General features: G+C 46.2%; 1 protein-coding gene across 5 annotated transcripts in view; it reads left to right on the plus strand.

The window, feature by feature from the left end:
- Positions 1-510: 510 nt before the first annotated feature.
- Sptan1 (spectrin alpha, non-erythrocytic 1) overlaps positions 511-13029 on the plus strand; it is a 68346-nt gene continuing 55827 nt past the window's right edge. For 2 of the 5 annotated variants that reach the window (XM_017800827.2, XM_008843994.2), the window contains exons 1-2: positions 512-720; positions 12453-12692. In XM_017800827.2, coding sequence (XP_017656316.1) covers positions 12456-12692 — 237 coding nt within the window. In that variant the 5' untranslated portion in view covers positions 512-720; positions 12453-12455. Of the gene's footprint in view, positions 721-12452; positions 12693-13029 lie in introns of those variants that run through there. The other 3 variants (XM_008843992.3, XM_017800830.2, XM_029568704.1) reach the window with 3 other exon arrangements.

Below are 13029 nucleotides of genomic sequence, written 5' to 3' on the forward strand. Positions count from 1 at the left end.
TTTATTGAGTTTCTGTGTATTTCACACAAAATATCTCAATCATATATATGTATATATATATATGTAATTTTTTTTTTAAATCAAGACTTAGACTCTTACCACCTCCCCAGCCCCCTCCGGAGAAAGTGGGCAGGAAGAGCAGCATCCGGGTGACCTCACCCGTGGAGGGACCGGGCGGGCAGCATCCCGGCCCCGCCCTTCGCCGCAGTCCTGGACCGGCTCCCGGGGCCCAGGGCGCGGTGCAGATTCTCCGCAGGGCGGGGCGGGACGGGGCAGAATTGGAGCGCCCACGCCACAGCGAGGGCGGAGGCAGCGCACCCTCCCCGCGTCCCGCGCCCCGCACCCCTCGCGCGCGCCCCAGCGTCCCAGCCTCCGCAGCCCTCCGCAGCTCGGCCCCACCCCCGCCTCCCGTGGCCGCTTCGGCTCCTTCCGGAGGCGCTCGACCCTTTCCAGCGGGCAGTCGGACGCCGAGCCCCGCCCCCTCTCGCTCGGCCGCGCGCACTCCCCCGCCCGTCGCGCCGTCTCCCGGGGCGCTTCCCTCGCGCCCGCCGCCGCCTGTCACGGGAGCGCGCCCGGCGGCCTATAAAAGCAGAGCCGCCGCGCGCGTCACCGTCAGTAGCCGCTGCGGAGCGAACGGCGTGGAGTGGAGGCCGCGGCGTCGCATCGCTTTCCTCAGCAGCCCTCAGCCCGGCGACCCACGCCCCTCACCCCCGAGAGCCGGTGAGAAGGGCCGGCGCGGGGAGGCCGGGGTGGAGGCGCTGGAGGCCCCGGCGCGGGAGCGGGGGCGGGGCGGGGCCGGGCGGACAGGTGAGCTGGCCGGGCCTCGACCCCCTGCGCCGAGAACGCCCGGCTTTTGTGCGCGTGCGGCGCGGGGCGCGGCCGACCTGAGTGGGGAGGGTCCCGGGGGCTCCGGACGCTGTAGGTGGGGGTCCTGGGCCGTGGCCCGCGCCCCGCCCTGCAGCGCGTCCCCTGCACCGATTGCATCCTGCGCGGCCCTGAGGCCGCTGCAAGGTCGCAGATGCGGCTCCTCCGTCTCCCTTCCTCGTGATAAACGTCTTTTCTCCCCTTGTATGTAACTTGTATGTAACAGGGTCACGCTTGGTGGGAGAGCCACATGGAGAACCTTGGTCGCTCAGAGCCCCCCCCTCACCTCCCCCCCTTAAATGCGAGACTGAGTATTTTTTGACTATTATTCGTCCACAATTCTACCTCCATGCCGGTGTGGGATCACAGAGCAGTCTTTTGTTTGAAAGCCGTCCCTGTGAATGTGATAAATTGATTTTTTCAAAGAATAATACCTCAAGTCCTGGACTTAAACATTTCTTAAATAAGGGGGCTTTCTGAAGGCAAGGTTGAATGTGTTTTAAATGGAAAACGTAAATGGTCCAGAAAGCTGGGGGAATTTGGTTGTAAACTCGCTACACCTGACCTTACCAGGTTTTTAAAACTATTTATTTATATATCTAACCCCCATACACACTTCTCTCTTCCTTGACAGGCTCTTATTGTGTAGCCCAGGCTGGCCTAGAATTTGCTGGCTAGCTCAGGCTGGTCTCATACTGATGATCCTCCTGCCTCAGCCTCCCAAATGATCAGATCTTTATGTACATACATAATATATATGTTTAAGATAGATGTATAAATCTTGGATCCTAAAATATTTAAGTCCTTTGTTCTGTCTCTTCTTGCCATGTTACTTAATCATCATGGCTGTCGAGAAGAGAGACCATATGAAGGTTTTTCATAATGTGCTAGGAAACTGCGTCGTCATAGCACTTGGACTTAAGTAAAACAGAATGTATCAAAGATGGGAAGGTGGGGTGTCTTGGAGCCAGGAAACAAAATCTTAATAGCGTCAGGAACAGTCATTTTTAAGAAGCCAGTGCGCCCTGGTTCCCAGTCCTCAAAGGAGCCATTTATTGTCCCTTTCTCTACAGCTAATGTCAGAGATTTTAAAGGTCAAATTGAAGTCAAAGTTTTAAAAATGAGCTGCAGTTAGGGCCTCTGCAGGAAATTAACAATAAGCCTTTTTTAGTAACTGGGCCATTAATTACTCAAAGGAACCCTCAGAAGTGTGTTAACTGTTACCCAGGGACTTGTCAGAGAGGATAGAAAAAGGAGGGTTTGCCCTATACTGGCCAAGTGTGAGACAGTTCTTATGGTAACCTGTAAGCCAACTTACTTTCTGATAGGCTGGGTATATGTAGCTAGTTCACACTGGTCATGAACTCCCTGTGTTCTTACCCTACCTCTGCCTCCTGCCAACAAGCCTGGCTTTTGCCCCTCAGTTTTTTTTTTTGTTTGTTTTTTCTTCAAGTGAGGTCTTTTGTGTTGCCTCAAACTATTGAACGCAGGCTCATCCTGCCACTTCCTGAGTAGCTGGGCCCATGGCAGGCTGCAGCCACCACAGCCGGCTGTTTTCTGATGCTGCTTTTGGCCTTGGCAGCATGCTTTGTGGTAATCTAATAATTGGAGAAATTTGATGTCACCGGCTCCATTGTAAGCCTGATTGATGTAAGTGATCTAAACAGGCTTAAGGGGGAGTCCTGTATTAAGTAGATCTTTCGGTTGGCTCAGAATTTTCTTTACTTTTCCTTTCCCTGCCTTCATCTCAAAGGGCGGGGCCACTGCAGATATTGAGAAATGGCCCTTAGGAATGACTCCCCCTCATCCTGTCATTGTGGAACATGCTCTCAGGACAGTGGGTTCAAGGGCAGCCTTCCTTTGTAAGCAGTCCTCCATGGGCACCCTGAGAGCTCCACTAGCTGTGCATCTGGGTCTGTAGCAGCACATCAGCTGCCCCCTTTCAGGAGAACACCCTCTCTCATGGCAAATGCCGACTCCAGGAATGCAGAGAACCCCACAGCTGACCACTTAGAGCCAGTTGACGGGAACAGCTGTGCAGTGAACCATCAAGTCTTCTGTCTCTTTTGCACATGCCTCTTCTAGTTTTGAACAGGAAACAGTATTTTGTAAAGAAGTATGACCAGCATTCTAGACCTACGTTCAAGTCTTTCTTTGTAGCTTGAGTTCTTTATTAGGATTTCGTGGAACCTTTTACTGAATTCACAGAAGTTTAGGAATCACCTACTCCTGAGCTTTCCAGTTTATCATGGGAATTGGGAGTACATTTTCTTTCCTTTCCTTTCCCTACTATGTGGATGGGAGGACATACTTGTTTCTTTAAAGTACAGTCAGCATTAAAGTTGGACACTTGGGGAAACTAAGATCCCAGAAAGGAGACTTGGCCAACCACACCTCAGTAATGGTAACTACTAAGACTTTGGAAGCTTGCTTCTCCTATGTTTTGGATTTCTGGTGGGATGGGGACACTATGATCTTAAACAGAAGGCCCTGGAAGACCTGAGATTGGATTTTAACCTGTGTTCATGTGTTTCCCCAGAACTGTTCTCTTCACTTTTAGGTGATTCTGGCCCACTTGCCCTTAGAAGTTTGTTATTTTGCTCTTCCCTTCCCTCTTCAGACTCCACATTCCGCCATCATGTTGTCATCGTTTCGTAAGCGCACAGTCCAGGTATTTGACCAGCATGCAGAAAATGTTGCGTTTTGGGTTTGCCTGGCTTGCAGTGAAGACACGTTTGTGTCTTAAGAGGTTGAATGATCCAAAGAGGGGGAAACCCTGTCTGCATGACCTTTCTGTTAAGTAGAAAGGTTGATGACAACCTGTTTGGGATTTCTGGCTACATGATCAGAAGTCTTAGTATGTTTACTCTAAAATTCCAAAAGCCCCTGTCTTCCTCCCTTGCTCTCTTTAAGGCATGAATGTATTAATTTCTTCTCCCCACCCGATGTTTGCATGTAGTGTTTGCTGATATTTAAGTAAGGGCTACTTGGTTCTTAAGAACCAAGGGACTAAGATATTTGGAAAAATTACCTGGAAACTTATTATTTATGGAATAAATAGTCTTTTTAAATTCGACACTATAAACTTGGGTTTGTCTCCTCTCCTATTGATTTATTTTTTCTGCCACAGTCCTTGTAATGAAATGAAGCTTACGTTTTCTTATTTAAAAACAAGTATCAAGGGCCGGATGCGGTGGCGCATGCCTTTAATCCCAGCATTCGGGAGGCGAGGCAGGCGAATCTCTGTGCCTGGTCTACATAGTGAGTTCCAGGACAGCTGGGGCTACAGGGAGACCCTGTCTCAAAAAGACCTAAAAAAAAAAAACCCAATTCTCGAGTGTTTGTTAAAATTGAGCCTTTTACAAGAAAGGGGAAAATTGCTTCAAGTTATTATTTTAATATCCTAAAATAAGAAATAAAAATTTCAGACTTTTCCAGTGATGATAGGTGATAAATCCAAGGCAGGCCCTTTTGTAAGTTAGATCAGGTAATTAAAGTTTATAAAAATGGACTATACTCTGACCTTTTCCTGTCTTGAATCTTACTAGTAATATATTGTACTTAAATATTTTCATCTGAATTTTGCAGGTTGAAAGGTAAGTAGCCGCAAGACCGCATATGGGCAGAGTTCAGAAGTGAGTTCTCAGCATTACGCTGCATTTCTGGGTTTGGATGCAATGCAGTGTGAACCATGTGCTTTCTGGACGCTAAGTCCCTGCTCACCTCTGCAGAGTTGCTCTAACAAGTGGAGATGAATTAATCAGTTTGAAAGCTAACATGCAGAGCCACAGCCTGACTGGAATACAGTTTAAGCCAGAATATTGACTGTTTACATTGATCATGCTGGTCTCACTCCTTTACATCTTATTTACATCTCTGCTCACCGTCAGATGTGCCACTAAAATCTTCCCCTCAGCTGGTTTTGAGTTGGTTTGTTTGAGCTGAGAATCAACTGGTATCTACAGTTTTATGGGTGCTAACCAGTTCTCGGTTTGTTCTCAGGGAAGCTATCCCACAGCTATGGATATGGTTCTCTTGCTTTGCAAATCTAAAACTTGATAGGCTGGCCTCAGAAGCCACAGAAAAAAGTACTGTCAGTTGTCACATTTGGGCTTTGTCTAAGCAACACACCCAAACTGATGAGTGCTTTCTGTGACCTTTTGCCTTGGGTGATGTCTATGAATTTTTCTGTAGAGCCAACTTATCACTGTTTCGTGAGTCCCTGAGAATCTTTCTTGCAAAATAGTATGACTGGTATCCTACCTAAAAGGCCAAGTGCTTCTGACCTCCAGCACCCTGGATGTGCTGCAAGAACGGCCACCGCAGTGCGTAAAAACAAGCAAAAGCAAAGGGTGCCTTTCATCTTCACTTTGTTTCTTTCTCTTTGATGGAGCCATAGAGAAATGGATGGCCAGATTCTTCCACCCTGTTGTAAGGTGTGTGTAAGGTGCCAGGTTTACAGAGTCCAAAGCATTTGTTTGTTTGACCTTTGGTTTGAAAATGTTGCATAACACAGTGATTCCTACCCACTGCCTCTCCCTGTTGCCACTGTCGATAGAGTCTAACATCACGTAACTACTATAGGTTAAGGCTTTTTTAAAAATTTATTATTTATTTATTTATTTTTGTCTTTTTGAGACAGGGTCTCCCTGTAGCCCCAGCTGTCCTGGAACTCACTATGTAGACCAAGCTGGCCTTGAACTCTCAGAGATCCGCCTGCCTCTGCCTCCGCCTCCCAAGTGCTGGGATCAAAGGTATGTGCTACCACGCCCAGCTCTGGTTAAGGCATTTTAAGATTCCCCAAGTACCAAGAACAGTCTGAAACAGCTGTTCGATAGTATTTGGCAGGCAGAAACACTCCTTCCTGGTCTCTCTTTAGGAATCCAGTTCAGTTGGTAATGTGAACAAGTTTGTGTTCTATTTGAAGAGTCATTCTTAGGCTTACTGTATCTTTGGATTTAGCTAGAAGTTTCTAGTTAAACTTCCTATCTCTAAAATCAGCTGGGTCTGACAGAATTGCAAGGACGCTAACAAGTCCTTTTTGTGTATTACAATAGAGGACATAGTTGTGATTATTGTTTTATCCCCTGAGATCAGTTCGTATCACTTGCTGAATGATGCAGCTAATGTTCTGACTGCTGTATTGCAGCTTCTGTCTTCTCTAATACATGCCAAACTATGAACTTCCCTTTTGGTTACCTTAAGTGGGACACTGTCCTTACATGCACAGAGAATGCACTTAACACTTTGCTTCTTCTTCACGCTCTGTGCATGTAGGCTTGATTGCCAAAATCAGAGTTGATTGGCTACTTTGAGATATGTGCCAGCCGACTCCTGGGCAGGCCCTCCGTTGTGGTTTTTAGGCAGTTAGTGCAAGGACAGATAGGCTGGTAAGTTTGGAGATTGTTTTTTAATGGCACATTTCCCAGATTTTTCCTTCCTAGAGATTTAAAGTGTTAATCTCAGAGAGCTGGGAACAACCTGGAACATTCTTTGTGGAGTATGCCTTATCAGACCGCTGCATATTGCCAGGGCGGGGGTGGGGTTCTTACAGAATGCAGCCTCAGTCATGGAAAGAATGTGGTACATACAGAGAGGTCCCAGAAATTCCAGTAATGCTGACATAATTTTGGGTTAGAGGTTGTGCATCTTTGGTTGTATTTGTGAACTTTCCTGTTTTCACATAGTCTGGAAAGGATCGTTTTAGGAGTGAAAAGAAAGGAGCAGTCTTGCAGCCTAATAGCTCCCTGTCAGGATAAGAGGGGGGAATTGCTCATTAACCCATAATCTCCTGTGATCATGCAAAGGAAAAATGTGCAATGGGAGTGTGGTGGTGACTTCCCAGTGTCCTGCTCCTCAGAGACAGTCAGTTGTCCTTGGCAGAGCTCCCACCTCCTTACATCAGCTGATCTACTACAGGAAAGAAAAGTCCATTATTGCCTGACCAAAGCACTTGGTATAGAATTGACTCGTTCTACTTCACTGGGGTGACAAAGAGCCTTTTAGGTTGGTCAGCTTCTTCGGGTCTTCTCTGGACGGTCTCCCTGGATTGGTAGGGGCTGGGCCCATGGATGGAGACTTTATTTTGTCAATAATGTGATTTTTTTTACCCCCAGTACTGGAGATTGAAGCTGGGGTGTTAGACATACTAGACAAGCATTCTACCCCTCAGACGCTACTTCCAAGCCTTCCCCTCAACCCCCATAATTTTGGGACAGGAACTCAAGTTGTCAGATTAGCCTTGAACTCACTCTGAGATCTTCTACCTTACCCTCCCACGTAGCTGGGATTAGAGTCCTGAGCCATGAGGTTGGCTCCTAATGTGATTTCCTAGAAATTTCCCTAGCACCCAAGGGATCCTGTAATAGGAGACAGGACCAGCACCATATGAGTCAAATGTGAAGATTAGACATCTTACTGGACTCATGCAGCAGAGCATTCTAGGTGGACCTACGCCTTCCCTGGACAACTTATAAGAAAATGTTGTAAGCAAGCAAATTAGGCAGATCATTTCTGCTGGTCTTCCACTGTTACCGTTTCCTGTGCGATGAGAACAAGGGCAGCACATAAATAGATCATTCTTTGGTTTTTGAGATAGGGTCTCACTTTGTAGCCAAGCTGGCCTCTACCTCTCCCTGAGAGGTCTCAAATCGCTCTTAGTTGAGATCACAGGCATGTGCCACCACAGCTGGCTAGTTTTAAGGACTTTTGAAGTTCATTTTAAGATAGAAGATAGGGCAGATGGAGGAGAGAATGGACAGAGATAGTTGTTTTCAGTCACAGCTTCCTATGGAGGGTACAGAGCTGTGCTTTCCTGAGCTGTTTGTCTGGGTTCAGCTCTGTGCTAGTGAAGAGAGCAGCTGTTTACTCCGAGGACATGCTGGAAAACCTGTCCAGGATTGGTAATCCAGACTGACTAGGGTGATACCTAGTTGTGTAGCTTGTTTTTGTCTGATCTCACTGTGTAGCCACAGCTGGCCTGGAACTTGCTATGCAGACCATACCAGCTGACCTGCATCTCACAGAGGTACTGCCTCCTGAGTGCTGGGATGAAAGGCACCAGGTCAGACTAGTTGTGTAGCTTTAGTTAGCACATTATTTGTCATTCTTGTCATGAATCTAATACTTACCTGAGTAGAATTCCAGTTTTATAATACCAAGAAAGAAAGCCCCTCCCACTCCCTGCAAGTGAACTATATTTACTGGAGCATTTAGTCATACTTTTTTTTTTTTGAGGCAGGGTCTCACAGTATAGCCCTAGCTAGCCTGGAATTCGCTATGTAGACCATGGTGGCCTAAAACTTGGAGATTTACCTCACCTGTCTCTCCCTGAGGGCTGGAGTTAAAGATGTGAACCATCACGCCTGGCTAAAAACTTCTTTTTTTTTAAAGATTAACTTCTGGAGATTAGAGAGACAGCTCAGTGGTTAAGAGCACTGGCTGCTCTTGCAGAGTACTTGAGTCCATTTCTGGGTCTGGCCTGAACTCACTATGTAGATCAGGTTGGCCTTAAATCTCACAGAGATCTATGTGCCTCTGTATCCCAGGTGCCACCACACCTGGCCATAAAATAATTTTTTTTTTAATTGCCTTCCTTACAATTTAAAAAGTGAGAAAGGGGCTTTTTCCTATACACAGAGAGTCAGCACAAACAGGGTTTTAAAAATACTACAAAGGAGCCGGGTGTGGTGGCACATGCCTTTCATCCTAGCACTCGGGAGGCAGAGGCAGGTGGATCTCTCTGAGTTCAAGGCCAGCCTGGTCTACATAGTTCCAGGCCAGTGGGGGCTACAGGGAGACCTTGTCTCAGAAAGACCAAAAAAAAAAGGATGTATTTGCATTTATGCAGGCAATACACTCATACACATAAAATAAAAATAAATCAGGGGCTGAATATATGGCTCAGCAGTTAAGAGCACTGACTGCTCTTGCAGGGGACCTAGTACCCACATGGCAACTAACAACATCTGTAGTTCCAGTTCCAGGGGATCCGACACCCTCTTCTGACTTTCGACCTCCAAGGGCATTGCACAACACAGGTGCACTTACATACATGCGGGCAATACACTCATACACATAAAAATAACAAATACTTAAAGCAAAAAAAGTTAAAATATATATATATGTATGTATGTATGTATGTTTTTTGGGGGGTGGTCTTTTTGAGACAGGGTCTCCCTGTAGCCCCAGCTGTCCTGGAACTTACTATGTAGACCAGGCTGGTCTTGAACTCACAGAGATACGCCTGCCTCTGCCTCCTGAGTGCTGGGATTAAAGGCATGAGCCACCATGCCCAGCATATATATATTTTTTTAATATATAAGCCAGACTGGCCTCAAACTCCTAGCAGTCCTCCTGCCTTGCCTCCCAGCTGCTTGGATTTCCATTATGAACCACCATTCCTGGCATGGACTGTAATTTCTTGTTTGCTTTCATTTTTATTTTTTATTACTGTGTGAGTATGTGATAGATTGGGGCATCTAAAGGTTAGAGGACAACTGTGGAATTGGTTCTCTCCTTCCACCTGTATGTGGGTTCCAGGGACCAAACTCAAGATGACAAGCTTGCACAACAAGCACCTTTACCCACTGAGTCATCTTACCAGTTTGTTTTGTGACAGGCTCTTACTACCTGTCCCAGACTGGCCTCCGTCCTCTCCTCAGCCTCCTGAGCTAAATCTGGTGGTGTGATGAGGACTCAATTGTTTTATGGACGTGTGCTACCACACCTGGCAGGAGACTAACTTCAAGATTAGAAAGATCACCTGCTGCCAGAAGATGGCACATCTTTAATCCCAGCACTCGGAGGCAGAGGGATCTCTGTGAGTTCAAGGCCAGCTTGGTCTACATAGTGAATTCCAGGCCAGCTGGGGCTACAGGGAGACCCAAAAGACCAAAAAAAAAAAAAAATCACCTGCCATTCTCAGCTACTGTGGGAAACAGGCACAATAAAGGTGGCCTGACCACGTCATATGTTGCTGATGAATTTAGAAGCTTTTCAGTAGTCCTTAATTGGTTAGACGATAAAATGGTTTCTTTATCTCTTGATGACACTGAGGTAGAGCTTTGTGCATGCACACAGGCAGGCACTATCATTGTGCTGCTTCCAGCCTGGTTTGTTCTAGATAAGATCCAAGTAGCATATTTCTATGTTTAAAGACTTTGAGAACCATGTTAAATGACCACATAAATAGGTCGTTCTCTTTGATATTAAAATTTGGCAAAATTGGGGCTGAAGAGATGGTTCAGTGGTTGACAGCACTTCTTGTTTCTCTTCCAGAAGACCCAGGTTCCAGTCCCCAGCAGTCATACAACTGCTTGTAACTCCAGCTCCGGGGGAGCCAGCACCTCTGGCCTCTAAGGGCACCTGCACTTAAGTGAACATAGCCACACACAGAAACACACATATAATCATAATTAAAATTTTTTAAATCCTAATTTTTTTCTTTTGGCAAAATAGCTCAGAAGACTAAGTGTACAAAGTTAGGCAGGGGCTGGAGACATGGCTCAGTGGTTAAGAACACTGGCTGCTCTTGCAGAGGACCTGAGTTCCATTCCCAGTACCCACATGGCTGCTAATAATTCTTGTTCCAGGGGAATCCAGCTCCATCTCCTGACCTCCGAGGACATTGAATGACATGGGTGCACTTACATGCAGGCAAAACACTCATACACGTAAAATAAAAATAAAAGAAGCAAAAAAAAAAAAAAAAGTTTAGGCAGATTATGTGCTCCCGGAAGCCCCAGTAGGCAGCCCCACTCTTCATTTACAGTTAAAAGAAACTGATCCTGGAACCTACACAGCCTCCTGCGCTTTGAAACCATAGGTAGAAGTAAAGGCCTGGTAGCTCAGGGTTGTTATCCCATCTACTGAGACACTGAGGCAGAAGGATCTTAGGTTCACGACTTGTGGAAAATGTCACAAGATCTACTCTCAAAAAGAGGGTAGGGGAGCAGGCTGGAGCCATGGCTCAGCAGTTAAGATCTCGTAGAGGACTTGGGTTCAATTCCCAGCACCCACATGGTAGCTAATCATCTGTAACTCTAGTTCCAGGGCATCTGACACCCTCGTCTGGTCTCCACAGGCATTTCCTGAACATGGTACTCTACATACATATAGGCAATGCATTCATACACATAAGTTAAAAGGGGGGCGTAGAGGAAGGGCAACTCAGTGGTAGAGTGCTTCCTTGCCTTGCATTCATGGGGTCTGAGTTAAGCTTGGTCTACATAAATTCTGTTGGTGTTGGTGTCAAGAGATCAGTTTCACTCTTTTTTTTGGTGGGGTCTCCCTATAGCCCCAGGAACTTACTAGGTAGACCAGGCTGGCCTCTCACAGAGATCCTCCTGCCTCTGCCTCCCAAGGACATGATTAGTCCTTTCATTGGCCAAGAAGCTGAGATCTGGAAAGACAGGGGAAAGCTGGTTTAAATAAGCGTGAATTGGGGCCAGATGGCTTGCCCACAAGCCTGATGACCTGAGTTTGATGTCTAGGACCCACTTTGGAAGGAGAGAACTGATTACTGCAAGTTATCCTCTGTCCTCCACACATAAATTGTTATACACACACATACATACAAATGAGTATTTTTTTTTTTTTAATGAGTAATTGAGGGTAGGGATGCATCTCAGTAAACTGCTTGCCTAGAATATGTGAGGCCCTGGGTTTGATCCTAGCACAGCATAAAACCTAGTGTTGGTGCCACATGCCAGTAAACCTAACATGCAGGAGGTAGAGAGAGGAGGATAAGAAGTTCAAGGTCAGTCACATCAACACAGCAAGTTTGTGGCCAGCCTAGGCCACGTAAGGCTTTGTGGGGGTTTGTTTTGACACAGGATCTCCCTATAGCCCCAGCTAGCCTGGAACTCACTATGTAGACCATGTTGGCCTTGATCACACGGAGATCTGTCTGCCTCTGCCTCCCAGGTGCTAGGATTAAAGGCCTGTGCAACCATGCCTGGTTTGGGAAATCTTGTCCTTTTTTTTTTTTTTTTTTTTTTTTTTTTAAAGAAAAAGATCCTAATCTCCACAAAATGTAAGATGAGATTAAAGGATTTTTTTTAAAAAAATTTATGCGTATGAGTGTTTTACATGTATGTCTGTAAGTGGACCATGTGTGTACAGTGCCTATAGAGGTCCAAGAGGGCATCAGATCCCTTGGATCTGGTGTTGTAAACAGTTGTTAGCCACCACCTGGGTGTTAGGAACCAAACCTGGGTCCTCTGCAAGCTCGACCAGTGCTCTTAACCACTTGACCCAGCTCTCTAGCCCCAGATTAAAGGATTTTTTTTTTATGAATTTATCAATACTCTGAATACCGACCTTGGCATTTCCTTCGAATCTTAAAGCCCTTGTAGAAATAGTACAAACGCATTCTTCCACTTTATCTTTACTTTGGTTTTGTTGCTGTGTTGGCTGGGTGTCCTGAGGGGCCCAAGTAGGTGGTGCTGTGGAGGTGAATAGGTCCTGGAAGGATTGTTTCTCAGCTCCTTTGAAAAGAAAGGATGAGAAACCCATCAAACAGAGAGTCTAATTCCATTGAGTATCTTGTCTTGAAGGTCTTATTTCAGGGCATTCTGTCTTTTCAGAAAATGGACCCAAGTGGGGTCAAAGTGCTGGAAACAGCAGAGGATATCCAGGAGAGAAGGCAGCAGGTCCTGGATCGATACCACCGCTTCAAGGAGCTCTCTACCCTTCGGCGGCAGAAGCTGGAAGATTCCTATCGATTTCAGTTTTTCCAGAGAGATGCTGAGGAGCTGGAGAAGTGGATTCAGGAAAAACTTCAGATTGCATCTGATGAGAACTACAAAGACCCAACCAACTTGCAGGTATGTCAGATCTCCCCAGGATTCCTGCCAAAGATCAGGGGACCAAATATCAGACAGATTGGGCAGCAGGAAGATTGTAGATGAGGCTTACAAGGAAGACCACCTGTAAGCTCTGAAAACACCCTAGAGTATTGTGAGCATGGGAGTAGGCCTTACAGGCATTATGTTTTTTTTCTGCGTGCTTTAAATTTTTTTTTTATTTTTATTTTATGTTGTGTGAGTGTATTATCTGCATGTTGCTAAGTGCACCCCTGCTGTGCAGTGCCCACAGAGGACAGAAGAGGCTGTCTGATCACCTGGAACTGGAGTTAACGGACAGTTAGCTGCCATGTGGGTG

Source organism: Nannospalax galili, unplaced genomic scaffold (assembly GCF_000622305.1).
Source record: "Nannospalax galili isolate Female #2095 unplaced genomic scaffold, S.galili_v1.0 scaffold300, whole genome shotgun sequence".
NCBI classification, from domain to species: domain Eukaryota; kingdom Metazoa; phylum Chordata; class Mammalia; order Rodentia; family Spalacidae; genus Nannospalax; species Nannospalax galili.